The sequence below is a fragment of the Seriola aureovittata genome, chromosome 7 (genome assembly GCF_021018895.1).
Source record: "Seriola aureovittata isolate HTS-2021-v1 ecotype China chromosome 7, ASM2101889v1, whole genome shotgun sequence".
Classification (NCBI taxonomy): Eukaryota; Metazoa; Chordata; class Actinopteri; order Carangiformes; family Carangidae; genus Seriola; species Seriola aureovittata.
In genome coordinates, this window is record NC_079370.1 from 4599950 (window position 1) to 4614410 (window position 14461).

At 40.6% G+C, this 14461-nt stretch overlaps 1 protein-coding gene across 1 annotated transcript; it reads right to left on the reverse strand.

Moving 5' to 3' along the window:
• Window positions 1–1589: 1589 nt before the first annotated feature.
• On the reverse strand, window positions 1590–14022 carry rhbg (Rh family B glycoprotein). Its single transcript, XM_056381569.1, has 10 exons — window positions 13644–14022; window positions 8006–8192; window positions 6983–7133; window positions 6751–6898; window positions 6460–6626; window positions 4922–5059; window positions 4424–4557; window positions 4058–4179; window positions 3867–3940; window positions 1590–2474 (listed from the first exon to the last, which is right to left on the reverse strand). Exons 1-10 carry the CDS (start codon window positions 13828–13830, stop codon window positions 2397–2399), a joined length of 1386 nt encoding a protein of 461 aa, XP_056237544.1. The 5' UTR covers window positions 13831–14022; the 3' UTR covers window positions 1590–2396.
• Between the last annotated feature and the right edge of the window lie 439 nt (window positions 14023–14461).

Below are 14461 nucleotides of genomic sequence, written 5' to 3' on the forward strand. Positions count from 1 at the left end.
GAAAAAGATGAGAGGAGGAGGAGGATGAAGGCAGCTCTGAATTTATCTGTTTAAACAGGAAGAAAGAAAATGACTGGAAGCATCATCAGCTCTGTGGGCAGCACAATAATCACAGTGATTTTAGTTCCTACTGAATTAAATAAAGATAAAGCGTCGATGGACATGATTTTTATTTTCCTACTGGCTCGCTTTACTACATCAGCAAATGACAAACACAGGCCACAGGTAAAGACATGTACTGTACTCTTGTGTTCAGGGTGAGTGACGCTGCTCCTGTTGCCTGCAGGAACAAAAGGGTTTAAAACACGTGGTAAATATCCACTACTGCAGATGGACAAGCGGCTAGGACGTCCCAACCCTGTCCAAAAAATAATTATTGATGGTTTTAAATAAAAGAAATAAAAAATAAATGTTCTTTGTCTTTGGATGATGCAGTGATGTCGTTTTGGTGAATCTGAGCCATGAAAAGAAAGTTTGCAGTGTAAACAAAGACTTTGATTGTGACACGTCAAAGACAAACTCAGAAAAAGCAGAAACTCATTTGTGATGATTGAATTTCAACATGACTGTCTCCAAACCACAAGCACAGACTTCATTAATTCATTCAACCTTAATTATTTCGTAGAAAATATCATAAACAATAACAGATACTAAGACTAAAAGACATTTAAAATGCAGATAAGAGACGGAGAGACAGTAGTGAAGAGCAGGTACAGGTGTAGTCAACAGACTCAATTAAAACTTTAAAATCAGCGAAAGAAATCAGTGGATCCAGTCTCTTGTCCAGGATTTGCAATTTGAATTTAAACGTTTCACGGTTTCTGTGATAAAACAGAGAAACCTGAGGTGCTTTGAGCCCTTGGTGAATATCAGAGAAACTGCTGTCACTCGAACTAAACTGTGATTCATCAGTCAGGCACAAAGGGTTAATCTGCGCAGCTTAGTGAAGGGATAACTTAGCAGAAGTTCTTCTCCTTAGTCGAGCCATCTGCCGACAGAAGACAAAGCAGCGTTACAGGCCCTGAAAATGTTTTCCTAGTAGATCTGTTTAACAGAGTAATTTGTTGATGATGCTGCTTCCTCCTCTTCCTCCTCCTCCTCCTCAGTGGCACTAATCACCCCTCATACTCAGGCCCCGAGGAGACCGTATCTAACAAGGACGCTCGCTTCCTTCGGCTGTTTGATCCCTGAAAGTGAAAGTGTGTTAATTACGCAGAGACAAACCCCATCTGGATCTGAGGCATTAACCCCTTCCTCCGTGATTGCTACACAGTCATTAAGCCTTCAAGAAAAAATAAGGACTAATGATGACTGGCCTTCATCACAACAAGCACTGACTTGATTGCAGAGCCACTTGCCTTTCTCCTGCATTTTATAAAATTACCAAATCATTATAATATTCTAAACAGCGAGAAAAAATGTATTAATTGATCAATTCCTTATTGAAAACTTAATTTTTTGTTTATTTTAATGATGATTTTTGATTTATAATGATCTACATGTCACTGGTTTTTTATCCCACTTTGCATCCGCCCTCATTATAAAACAATATACAAACAGTTTAATGTTAAATATCAAATGAGACACGAGACATTTGAACATTTTATTTTGTGAAAAGGAATCCAATATCGTTTCAAAATACTTTCAATTCACAGAACAATTGTGTCAAACAGTGAACGCAGCTATTACCAAATACATTTAGGGCCAATTTGAAAATCTATTGGATTTCTATTCTAACGAAGTTTAATATTAAAAATAAAATCACTGAAAATCCCAAACCTAAACTATTAGGAGATAATACATACATTAAAAAAAAAACATTATTATGCTCGTGTATTGTTTTACATGAAAATCCTTTATTTAAAATAAAGGAAATAGTAAAAACCAAACTGCTTTACTCTGAACATGTAACCCTTTTTTTTGTTTTGTTTTAATTTTCTGTCTCAGGGTTTCTGGCTCTGAAGGATTCTGTCTTTGGTTCGGCTCTGGCTAAATTCTGTAACCGTGTCTTGGCCCGGTTTAGGGGACAATTAGACAGCATTTTTCATGAAATAGACACATCATCTCCAGCCTCCTCTCAGGCCTGTGGTCCAGGGTAACGCAGCTCTACATCCCCCTCTAGTGGTCGAGGCAGAAAATAACCTTTGAAAATGTGATTTTTTTTTTTTCCCCCCAGGATTTAAAAAACAAAGAGTGAATTTGTGAGTTTTTACACATTAAAAATAAACATTTAGCAGTTGACATGGGGGTAAATTAAATTTTTTTTTTTTTTTTTTTACAACCTACAGGGTGTAATACTCAAGTGCTAGGATGTTAAAACCTCAGAGTGTGTGTGTGTGTGTGTGTGCGTGTGTGTGTGTGTGTGTGCGTGTGTGTGTGTGTGTGTGTGTATGCCTCTAGCAGTTGAGCTTCTCGACCTCCTCCGTCCTCACAGTGGTCAACTGGTCGTCATGAGCCGCCTCCTCTCCAGGAACCTGAGACAGAAACGCAGAGCGAGACGCTTTCATGATTCATTCAGATGTTTATCAAAAAGCTGAACTGGAGTCGAGGACAGGAAACAACAGCAATAAATGACTTATTGTTTGATGTCATTGATGCAAACAGAGGACAGAGGATCAATAAAATATTACTACAAAAAAAAAAGACTGATAGTAAAAATAGAAAAGAAATAATTTCTTTATTAAAATGTTAAAATGTAGATTTTATCCTTATTTATCTTTAATCTCTCAAACTGAAGCTCATGTTCTGCACATTTATTTACAAATGAATCAATTCCATTTTAAATTAAATTATGTGATAAATCTCAAAAGAGCCATAAATCTGCATGTGGTTGTACTGCATGTACATTATAGGCATGTGTATGTACAGTATGTGCACTTGATCACCTACAGTGTACTCATATAGATATAGGATCAAAAGCATGATGAGCCACATCCATGTGTCCCATTGCATTGTGGGAGAAAAATCTAGCATGACGTCAGGCCAAAGAGAAAAGGTGTGACATCATCCAGGAGGGTTTGTGCTCCTGTAGTCCACCTGCCTCATCACACTGAGGTGGAGGTGAATTTGCTCCACCTGGTGGTCAGACAGCGCCACCGCCTTAACAACGTGGTCACAGTCACTGACATGTGACTGCTGGTGCGACGGCGCCATCTTATGGATTAATGATGACTTTTTTTATTTCAGTTCAAACAACAGTGTCAACATCATAATTTTTACATTTTCATAAAATCTTAATAATCTTAAATTTTACTCCTAATTATAGGGAAAATATAAAGATCTGCTCCATTTAAACGCAAATAAATATTCATTAATTTTTCCTCTTTATATATGTTGTATTGTACGTTTGCCGGAAGACAACAAGACTATTACTATCGAACCAATAAGTTTCTAAATTACAAGCCTCTGCCCGGTAAACGTTACAGAGAAACTATAAGGAAAAGTTGAACCTGTAGAATATAGTTTTAAGTCAGATACTTTACATTACGGGTCTCTAATTTCATTATGATTTTCAGGACTCTGTAATTTGGTTGTAATTACAGGGAGGATCAGACTTTTATTGAAAGAACGGCTCCATTAAAGCACAAATACATATTAATTCAGCTCTGATTTATTATTGGAAACTTTATTCTTCATATACAGTAGGTCGTGTCATGTGCTTTCCTGGGGATCAGCTGACCTGCGGAGCTCTGACTAAAGACTCTCACAGTTATTCTATTAATTAATTGCATGAACTCTGCCTTTTTTCTTTTTTTTCTCTGTGTAAGAGGTTTTCTTTCTTTTCAGGGGAAATTTGCAGGAAATTATTCAGAAATTACAGCCTTCCAAATAAAGCACCTGCACCGTCTCATTTGAATCAAACTCACCTCCCAGTAGATGCTGTCCTCGAAGCAGATGGTGTCAGGGGGAGCGCCGAAGATGGGCAGCTTCAAAATGAAACCTGACGCCAGAAGAAAAGAAGTTATCGTTTAACAGCAGGTCAAATCAGAGTCCAGGTGACCAGAAGCAGGTGACACAGAAATGTACGTTTTTCTCCGGGGGGGGGGGGCACACTTACCGACAATAAGGCCTCCCAGCAGGGCGATGCCCAGGGTGACGGCGAGGGAAATGATCTGACGAACCCCTTGGTAAGACGCCTCTACATTTCCATTCGCCACATTAGGGAACACGTCTGCCAAACTGAAACACACACACACAATCACACACACACACACACACACACACACACACACACAGAATCTGTGAATAAACACACTCCTGACAGAGATCAACTCATTCAAACACCCTGAAGAAGAAAAATGTGGAAACTCAGGATGGTTTGCGTCTCATCACACACACACGCCACAGGCTGACATCGCTTCTACTTCCTGTTTACACACTCTTACAGGGTGTAGTTTACAAATCAGTGCGTTTAAACGTTTACCCGTCTCCGTAAATGTCCACAGTTGCCAAAGCGGCCACGATCGCTCCCACAATGGCGCCCAGGATGCCGGGCATGCCGTGCAGGTTGTGAACCCCGCAGGTGTCTTGGATCTTCAGTTTGTCCTCCAGGATGGGCTGAAAGGAGGAGAAGAAGAAGAAGACACTGATCATGAGGTTGTGTCGGTTTGGTGGTTGAAATTGGAGGAAATTCTACATAAACTAAAGAACATTTTATAGTTTCATGAACACAAACGTCTTAATAAAAGTGGCTCTTAGTGGAAATCAAATCCCACACTGAAGCCACTCAAACGTCTCCTCTGTGATACTTAAATGTGATATCTGTGCTTGACTGTATTAGGTCCGATTACAGTAATAAAATGCCTGTTAGCGTCACGCTTGTATTAGATTTCACAGCAGAAAGGATCCGGAGCTCTAACAGAAGTGTAGGTATTTGTGACTGAGGAAAAAATCTTCAGGTAAAATGCTGAATGGCCCTTACTGAGAGGTACTTGAAGCCCAGCACAGAGATGATGCCGGCCAAGAAACCCACAATCATGGAGCCGAAAGGAGTCAGCATCATTTCACCAGCTGTTCCCACTGCGACGCCACCAGCCAGCGCAGCGTTTTGGATGTGGACCTAAAGAGAGGAAAAGTATAAGATTCCAGATGCTTTTTTATTATTATATTAAAGCATTTTGCAGCTGCAGAGGAACTTTGATCCTGTAAATCACTGCTGCACTGAACCTATAAACTCATATCAAGTTTTAAACCCACAACCATCATAGTTTTACTCCTGGCTCTGCAGAGGAAGATTTAAAACATCGTTTAAACCTTATATAGTATAACTGAACAGTCAACCGAAGACTTCTCTTGGTCTCTGGTTGGGGAACATGAAGGGACATGAAGAGACAAACGAGAGGACAGAGGACAAATATTCAGCACTTAATCATATCACATTAAATCTTCCACGTGTGACGGTTTGCACATGTCTTCTGATGTAACGTTGCACAATGACACACGACAAAGCCACAGGTGTGCGATGGGAAATCTCTGAGTGCAAAACGTATTTATTGCAAGCACCTAAATTATATTGTGTAGAGAAATGATGAACACACAAAGACTGATGTAATGTGAGCCACCAAAAAGAATATTAATTATGCGAAATAAACACACAATAATAACTCCCTCTGTCATTTCCCGCTCTGAACAATCTTGTGTTAAAATGTGTCACACACTCAATTAATTATTTGCTCAATTTATTTATTTACTTTGGATTTTCCTGCCTTTGTTTTCTAAATCTTTGAATCAGCCGTAGAGCCGCAGATTAGATCACGTCAGACTTTGTGAACTCTTAAACTCTGCGGCAGCAGACAGGTCGAACGCATCAGAGACGAGCTGAATCTATCAGCTGATCGACTTGTCTTAACTATCAACAGGTCACATGGTATGTCCCCTCCCTTTGTCAAGTCTCTGCCATCTCTGCAGGAATGTCCCATCTTGATCTCAGATGACAGGTGACTTTGCTTCTTTTGGAATGAACCACCAGGTGAGTCACTCATCATCAGACCTCCTGACAGGAAGTCAAGACGTTACAAAAAACCTTTTTTGTTTTTTCCCTCTGGTTTCTCCTGTGTCAGGGTATTTATTTCGCCTGCTGTTTTTTATTTACTTTAACCTTTTCATTTACTGTTTTTATGTCTCTGACAGTCGGAGCAGGAGCCATATTGTTTTCAGGTTGTCCGTCCGTCCCGTTCTCGTGGACACGATATCTAATTCAGGAATAAACGAATTCTAATTCTTCAAATTTGGTAGAAACATACACTAGGACTCAAAGGTGAACGAAATAGATTTTGGTGGTCAAAGGTCAAAGGTCAAGGTCACAGTGACCTCACAAAATTTGAGGGAATTTTTTCAAATTTGGTCCAAACATTCACGAGGAGACTTTGGGGGCTAAAGGTCAAAGGTAATTCTAGTTTTTCATTGATTTGATTTTGGAAACCAGAATAAAGTTCAGTAGTGATGACCACGTGTCCTCACCATGTCCAGCTTGCCGTCGTGTGCCGTGAGGGCGGACATGCCATAGGAGGACAGGGTGCAGGCTGCCAGGGAGTAGTAGGTGTTCATGGCTGTGCGGTGCTGGTCGTCTCCGTGAGCCGTGATGGCCGAGTTGAAGCTGGGCCAGAACATCCACAGGTAGAGGGTACCTACGTGGAGGTACAACAAGATGGGAAAAAAACAAAAAAACAGCAGAGAATTGTAACTTTAAACTGTCGGTCTGAGACAAGATTCTGTTTGTCAAAGGAAAGTCCAGCTGTGCCAGATGTTTACCAATCATGGCGAACAGGTCGGAGTGATAGACCGAGCTGTTCCTGTGTTTGCTCTTGTCCAGGTTGGGCCGGTACAGGACTCGGGTCACCACCAGGCCGAAGTAGGCTCCGAACGTGTGGATGGTCATGGAGCCGCCGGCGTCTTTGGCCTGGAACAAAGTAAGTTCTCAGCTTTGGTGTGTACGATATTGTGTTGAGCTGCGGATGGAAGAGGCGTGTTTCCTCCGACTCACCTCCAGGACAGAAAGCACGATGAACTCGTTGACGGCGAACAGTGTGACCTCGAACATGGCCATGATCAGCAGCTGGACCGGGCTGGTTTTACCCAGGAGGGCGCCGAATGAGATGAGCACAGAGCCGGTGCAGAAATCAGCGTTGATCATGCTGAAAGAGACACAGTTGAACCAGAATCAGAATCAGGTTTATTGCCAAGTAGGTTTTCAACACAGAAGGAATTTGCGTGAGTGTTTTGGTGCATAACAATAAAAATAAAGATTAGACAACCCAGACAATCACTGCTTGTATTAATGAAACTGCAGAATTAGGTCATTACAAATCCACCACTTCAGACAGAGTTACCTGAGTTGAATGTTTTCTCAGTCATGGTTCTGGCTTCGAGTTATTAAATATCATATATTATTATAACTATATATATTATAGTTATTATTTTTTTTATATTTTTTATGTTTATGTTTAAAATCATTATTTATATTTAAAAAAATTTCACCAAAATTATACTGTTTCCCAAATGATTTGTCAGCCGCACTTGCAACACCTTCACGGCCCACTAGGGGGCCGAGGCCCACAGGTTGGAAACCATTTACGACATGTGATAACAGTAAAATTGTCACGGCTTCTTATATAAGCACACGATGCTCCTGTTTCTTAGAAAGGGATCAAGTCTTGTTCTAGACAAAAGACTTTACGTTAATTAGTAATTAGTTTTAGTTTAGTTTTTGAGCCTCTCTTTAATGATGACTGTACGTCTAAAACTAAGTTTTTGTCTCTATAACAACATGTTGAGCTATTGTCATTCTGTGTCAAAGTTGATTTACGTGTGTGTGTGTGTGTGTGTGTGTGTGTGTGCCTCAGGGTGTGACCGGACCTGCTTTGACATGTCATTAAGACAACAGAGCCAAGAACAAACAGAGGTAGTTTACATATTTTACATATTCAGTATATTGTTTATGTGTATATGTGTGTTCATGTGTATATGTGTGTGTGTGTACATTCATACATGCATGGTTTACACATACCTCTCCACTCCGATGTGGATCTTGCCTCCATGCATGCCATGGAAGAAGCCCTGCATGAGTGTCGCCCACTGCAGGGCGAAGGCTGCGATCAGGAAGTTGAAGCCCACACTGCTGAAGCCGTATCTCTGCAGGAAGGTCATGAGGAAGCCGAAACCGATGAAGATCATCACGTGCACATCCTGGAAACCTGCACAGTGAAGAAAACACTGTCAGTATTTGTGGCCTTTATTGTTTTCTACAGGCTGGAGGTTTCAGTTCTATCGATCAGATTGAACCAAAATCTCTATGCAGATGACACTTTACTCTTCCTGGGTGTTGCCTCTGATGATTGCAGCTCCCTTTGCTGCCTTGAAAAATTAGTAAATTAATCTTAGGTGTTGCCAGTTACTTTTTCTATTAATTGTTCAACTGTCTGGTCTATAAAATGTATAAAAATTGTGCCTGATATTCTGCTTACAGTGATATAAAACTGAGAAAAGCAGCAAATTTGATAAGCTGGAGTTCTGAGCTGAGTTCAAAAAGTGTCTTTCTTTCTTTCTTTGTTGATCCACACAATTGTTACACCTCTAATTGACTGATATAACTTTTCAGTGACATATAAGAAATGTTCTCATATAAGAATTTTTACGATGGAAAAACAGAGATGTAAAAAGTAGCTGGCAGCATTATCAGTCGTTTAGATCAACCTCATATCTGCTCTTCAAAAGCCTCAGTGAACAAAAACAGCTGATGGCTGCCAACAACTGAGTCACTCGAGGGCTTTGTCATTGAAAACAGCCTTTTCTCTTAGAATGAGCACAGTTACATAAGCTTAGGGTAACAGGGACTTCAGGTTCAGCTCCGGACTCCACAGTGTAACTTTGAGGAGCTGAAAAGTGGTTTTCATTTTTAAAAACTCATGGCTTTAAGTTATTATATACAATAACTCTGTGTTTTCAAAAAAGAAGCTGGTCCACCGTGTGAAAGACTTTCAGCTACATGGATCTGAAGTCTCTCATTTGTGAACTCTGCTTTCTAACTCGTTAGAACTTGTTATTTGTCCCAAACTGCCACACACAATATTGCACTGTGCCATGGCTGCTGTCGCCATGGTGATCATTAATTGGCACGGCCCAGGCCGGAGGTGTTGCCAGTGTCCCCGTTGGCATTTTGGCCCAGATACTGCGTGGTGACATCCAGGAGGACACCGTGCAATCAAAGCAAGTGTCTCACAGTCACCGTGTGTCTGTTGGAGCTCATTTAAACCATCATGGGACATTAAAACTCTCCACTGAAATCTGTGCAAATGGATTTCTGAGTTGAGGCTCTGAAACAGGACATAGAAACAATCGCAGTGTCTGCTATGGTGCAAATTTAAAAAAAGAAAAAGAAACTGAAGTCATTTTGACACTTTGAAAACAAAACTAAAATGTGAAATGAGTAAGAAAATACACACTAATCATATTTTCAATTGCATGTGCTTTAAAATTAACATTTTTTTCTGCTATGAGGCTCAAAACTGTGACCTATCAGGCAGCCTCTTCCATCACCTTCAGGGAATCTGTTATATAAGACGGAGGCATATTTTCACTTGCATTATCTCACACGAACATATAGAAAAAGACAATACATTGACTCTATGACCACCAACAAACAGCGGATTTGATGCACATGATCCTGCTTCATATAAAGAGATGGAAACAGTCAGATATCTGTCCCTGTCCTGCCCTATAGAAGCCCTGCAGAGCGGGAACCTGTCTGTTTATTGTCTCCTCCGGCGGTGCGGTAAGGATGGAGCATGAAGGTTGTGTACACACAGCACTTGAAACATGACGGTGATCTCTCCGGGTTTCGATTCCCATGACAGCGAAGGTGTCAGGTTAAAGATTATCTGAAGCCGTTAAACCTAATGGACCTTCACGCCCGGATCTTATTTTTCTAACCTCAGACAGACAGTTGCCCTCCGAGGCTTGAAACAGTCCTGCAGAGGCGGCAGGTATATGAGTCAGGTGTGTCAGAAGTAAAAGTGAAAGCAGTGTGACGCTATCAAAATGTGTTAGAGCAAGAGCCGGGGTGGATTGCTGGGTAAGTAGCAGGTGGAAGAGGAAGACAAGGTTAAAGGATTTCTTTTAAAGTTGAATAACTGTAACGAAGGTGAATAATGACAAAATATAAAACCGAGACCGAGTGTCTTCAGCCAAACCAGCAGATAAATGTTAAATGCTAATGTCATGCTAACATAGAGTTACAATGCTAACATATTGATGTATAGCCAGCTTTGTTTTCATAGTTTAGCATGTTAGCATGCTAACATTTGCTACTTAGCGACATGTCATTAGTTTTGCAGGTATTTCGTCATAAACCGAGCACAGAGCAAATATAGATGAAAAATTAAAGGGTCTCCAAAGTTATTACTGTTCATCCTGTTGAAAACATGAACGTTACTTCACTGGCAGTGAACAAAGGTGTCTGAACTAACGATTACTGTCATTTCTCTTAAGAAGACAGTCTTTGAATTTCCCCTTTAACAGACTTTTCTCTGTAGCGTCGGTCTGAGGCAGGTTCGTTCAGCCTCAGGTTAGTTGCCACTGTAAGGTGAAAAGTTCAGCAGCTGCCACGAGGAAGGTGGGGGACGACATTACAGTTAATTGCCTGTAGGAAGGCGGTTGGCATGCTGGAGAATTAAACATCATAGTTGAGAAAGGAGAAAGCATTTGTATCTCTACATTCCCATTATTCTCTGCTCTGCCTGGGGGGGGGGCATTCACCCCTACACCTGAGACAGGGAGGGAAGACGACAGACTATTTTCTACTGGTATTTCTGCTGTTGTTGCACGACTTCCACTGCCTGATAACTGCTCTGCATTTTGATTTAAATACTTCATCTCCTGCTACTGTCACAATACAACTTGCATGAGTTGTTAGTTTTTTGTTTTAGTGTAAAGAGTCATCAGCGTTATGTCGACAGCAGATTAATATTTTGTTACTTGTGACCTGAAAATACTCAAAATACTGGAGACAGTTACAGATCCACGTCCAGTACACTGAGGTAAAACTATGAGAGATATCCAGGTGAATTCATGACAGTGTCTGAGTTGTTAAGACACGCCCGCCAGCCGTCAGTCACCTTACATAAGGTGGATTCGTTAAGGTGGAACAGCCGAGAAGGAGAGTTACTTGATGTAAATTTAACACGCGTGTCAGTTTTAACTGCAAATGGAAATGGAAGAGACACAGAGATGTAACTTTTTAACTGTATTTAGCTGTGAATTTACAACACTGTCTGGTTGATGTTACATTTATATATTATGAAACGGATTAAAAAAATGCTGCATGGATTATGTGCAAGGCTTTTTCCAGTTTACAAACTCCTACAGCACAACACACCGGACTTGTACTTGTTTGTGTCTTGCATGGGGGGAAGTTTGTAATTTGATTAAATCCTGTAAAAACAAATATGGCCGCTCCTATTTCACCTACAACTTTTCCGCAAAATGTAATAATGATCTTTCCCTGAACTGAAGCCTCAACAGAAAAACACTGAACTTGCTGATATTATGGCAACAAATTAAATAAGTTAACAGTTAACATTTGACAACTTTGGAGATACATTAATTATTTCTTTATGTTTTAGTTGTTGTTGTTTAGATGCAGCTGCCGATGTGAGGTTTTCGCCACAGTGGATCACTATCTATATATTTGATTTGTCACAGGTTTTATGTCGAATGTCCTTCCTGACACAGTCTGGGTTCAGGGAAGCCGGATATTGATCCACCAACCCAGGGGTCAGTGACCTTTACCACCTGAACCATGGCCCCCAACATTCATCAATTCTGTATAATGTTGATAAAAGAAAATGTAATCTGGCTCTGGTCATGTTTTTTCACAATTTGCTGTTAGAAAATAGTTGTACAGTTAATATAACAGGGCTGAATAGTAATAACGTCGTGCCTCAAAATGTTTTTATCCCATTTTAAAATTCAAACATACATTTGAAAAGATAGATTTTCATGCTATAAATTCATTGTGGGTCTGAAGATTAGTTATGATTAGTTAATACTAGGGCTGGGACGATTATCCGACGTAATCGACGTTGTCGATTATAAAAGTTATTCGACGTGGAATTTTAGTGTCGACGCGTCGTGTAAAACCACACAGGGTAAATGTTCATAGAACAAAACCGGAACTTTCTAATGGGACCGTTTATATCCATCGTCTTTGGTTTACCTGGATACAAGCGCAGCGCACGGACTGGGACAACGCGGTGACGTAATTGAAGTCATTGACTACGTGAATGATTTGCATCTTTGTATTCAAGTATTCCTCCAAAGTTTGGGAATACTTTAATCTTGACACCAACAGTGTGGTAGTCTGCAGACTCTGCAAAGTGCATCTGGCATATGTTTTTTTTGTGTGTGTGTGTGTTGGACGGGGCAAATTGTTATATTAAATGACTAACTGGAAAATAATTGCAATAAAATTACTGTTAGGTTAATAAAAAAAATAATCGTTAGATTAGTCGAATAATCGAAAAAATAATCGCTAGATTAATCGTTTAAAGAATAATCGTTTGGGACAGCCCTAGTTAATACTAAAAAACAGCTTCATGTTTTGTTCGCACTAAGTGTCAGTGGAGAGAATTTGTTTTATGGCAGCAGCCGTAATGAGCTTGTGACAGACTGTAATCAGTGGCCTGTGTTTCTCCTCCAGCCTGTGAAGAAAAAAAAAAAAGCTTTTTTCTTTTTTTTACTTCTACACCATCAATCCATATAAATCAGGAAATTAACGATCAGTGGATCAGCCACTGTGGGACAGCAGCCGACTGGAAGACATCTTTATGAAATGTTCACTCACAAAGAATGGGACCCATCCAATTAGGGAAACACTGCAGCTCAGCAGTTTGTCATCCTTTTGCACAGAGTACAGCATTTCCCACGTGAGCTAACAGTGCTAACACTTAACTTAAATACAAAAACACAAATGTTTTTAATGTGAAAATGAGGTGAAGCAACATGCAAGCATGGCATACTTACAGTTCTGATAAAATCACTGAGGGAGCATGTAAAAGAGGGTGAGATTATGGTGTTAGTGAGTCAAGTTCAGCATCAAAAACTGTTTGTAAAGTTGCATTAAAATGAGATTATTCTTCAAGGCTAAAGAGTGATGCATGAGTGAGGCCATGCCCAAAAACCAAGAGGCCAAAATGACAATACAACTGCAATATTTGGTGCTTTATCTGTTATTCTGGTGTGCAGGAGAGATGAGGATTAAGTCTTCAGGGGATTAATCAGATTTTCATCTTTATTTATTATGAATTGCTGATACATGATTTTTGGATTAAAAACATTTTGAGGGGCGTCGCGTAGCGCAGTGGGTTACGCAGGCGCCCCATAAATAGAGGCTACAGTCCTCGCTGTCGTGGGGATTGTAGTTAATTTCTAAATAAAGGACAAATTGGATAAATTAGTTGTATTGTGGTCAATTAAAGAAAATACAAAATTTGCATTATATTAAAGCACCCATTCTCATCAAGTTGGCAATGTTACATATGACTAATGCACAAGCTGCTACCACTGGTTCTTGAGCATTTTGACCCCGAGCCCTGACCCCCCACTGTAACCTCTGACCCCGACACACCACACATCCACAGGACACTCACTTGGGTAGCGGTAGTAGAAGTCATTGTCATAGTCAGAGTGACTAGAGTGGTTGGTGTTATGCCACTCCTTTGCATCCGTCTCGTGGTCGTACTGCACCAGCGCACCGAAGAGGATGATGAGGATGATCTCCAGGATGAAGCAGGTGATCGGCAGCTTCAGCCGCATGTTGGTCGCTGCGTCCGTCATGTTTCCTTTTCCCGGTGAGGCTTTGGGGATGAAAGGAATAAAAGATCCAGCAAAGAAAGTTAGACACACTCTGTCTCTGTCACACACACCCAGGGGAGTCCTCAGTGCAGAGACCAGAGGCTGGTGTGTGTGTGTGTGTGTGGGTGTGTGTGGAGGTGGAAGAAGACGCTCACAGACAGACACAGGGACTGTCTTACATGTGTGTTTTTGTTCTGCTGGGTCACACCTACTGGACCTGCCTCCTCCACAAATAAGGCAGGGTTGTTTTTAGCTCCACCCCTCTGCTACTGTACTTTTTAAGGTGGACAGAAGAGCTGGAGCTCACCTCAAGAATCAGTAATAAGTTATCATCCATGACTTTTCTGGTATTTTGGTAATTCCTTTTAATGCTTTAAACAATTCTAGTCCTGTTGCATTAGTAGTTGAGTAGCTAAACTAGACAATATTTAATGCCACATGACTCATGTTGGATAATAAGATCTTAGCTAGCAGCATCAGGCTGCCATGTCAGACGCCTGTGTATAAATGATCTATTAATCACGACTTGTCCCAGCCTTTTCTGTTCTGTTCTGTTCATTACCTTCTAATAAAGACACAGCTATCTCAACAGTTATGTGCCTGAATACACACA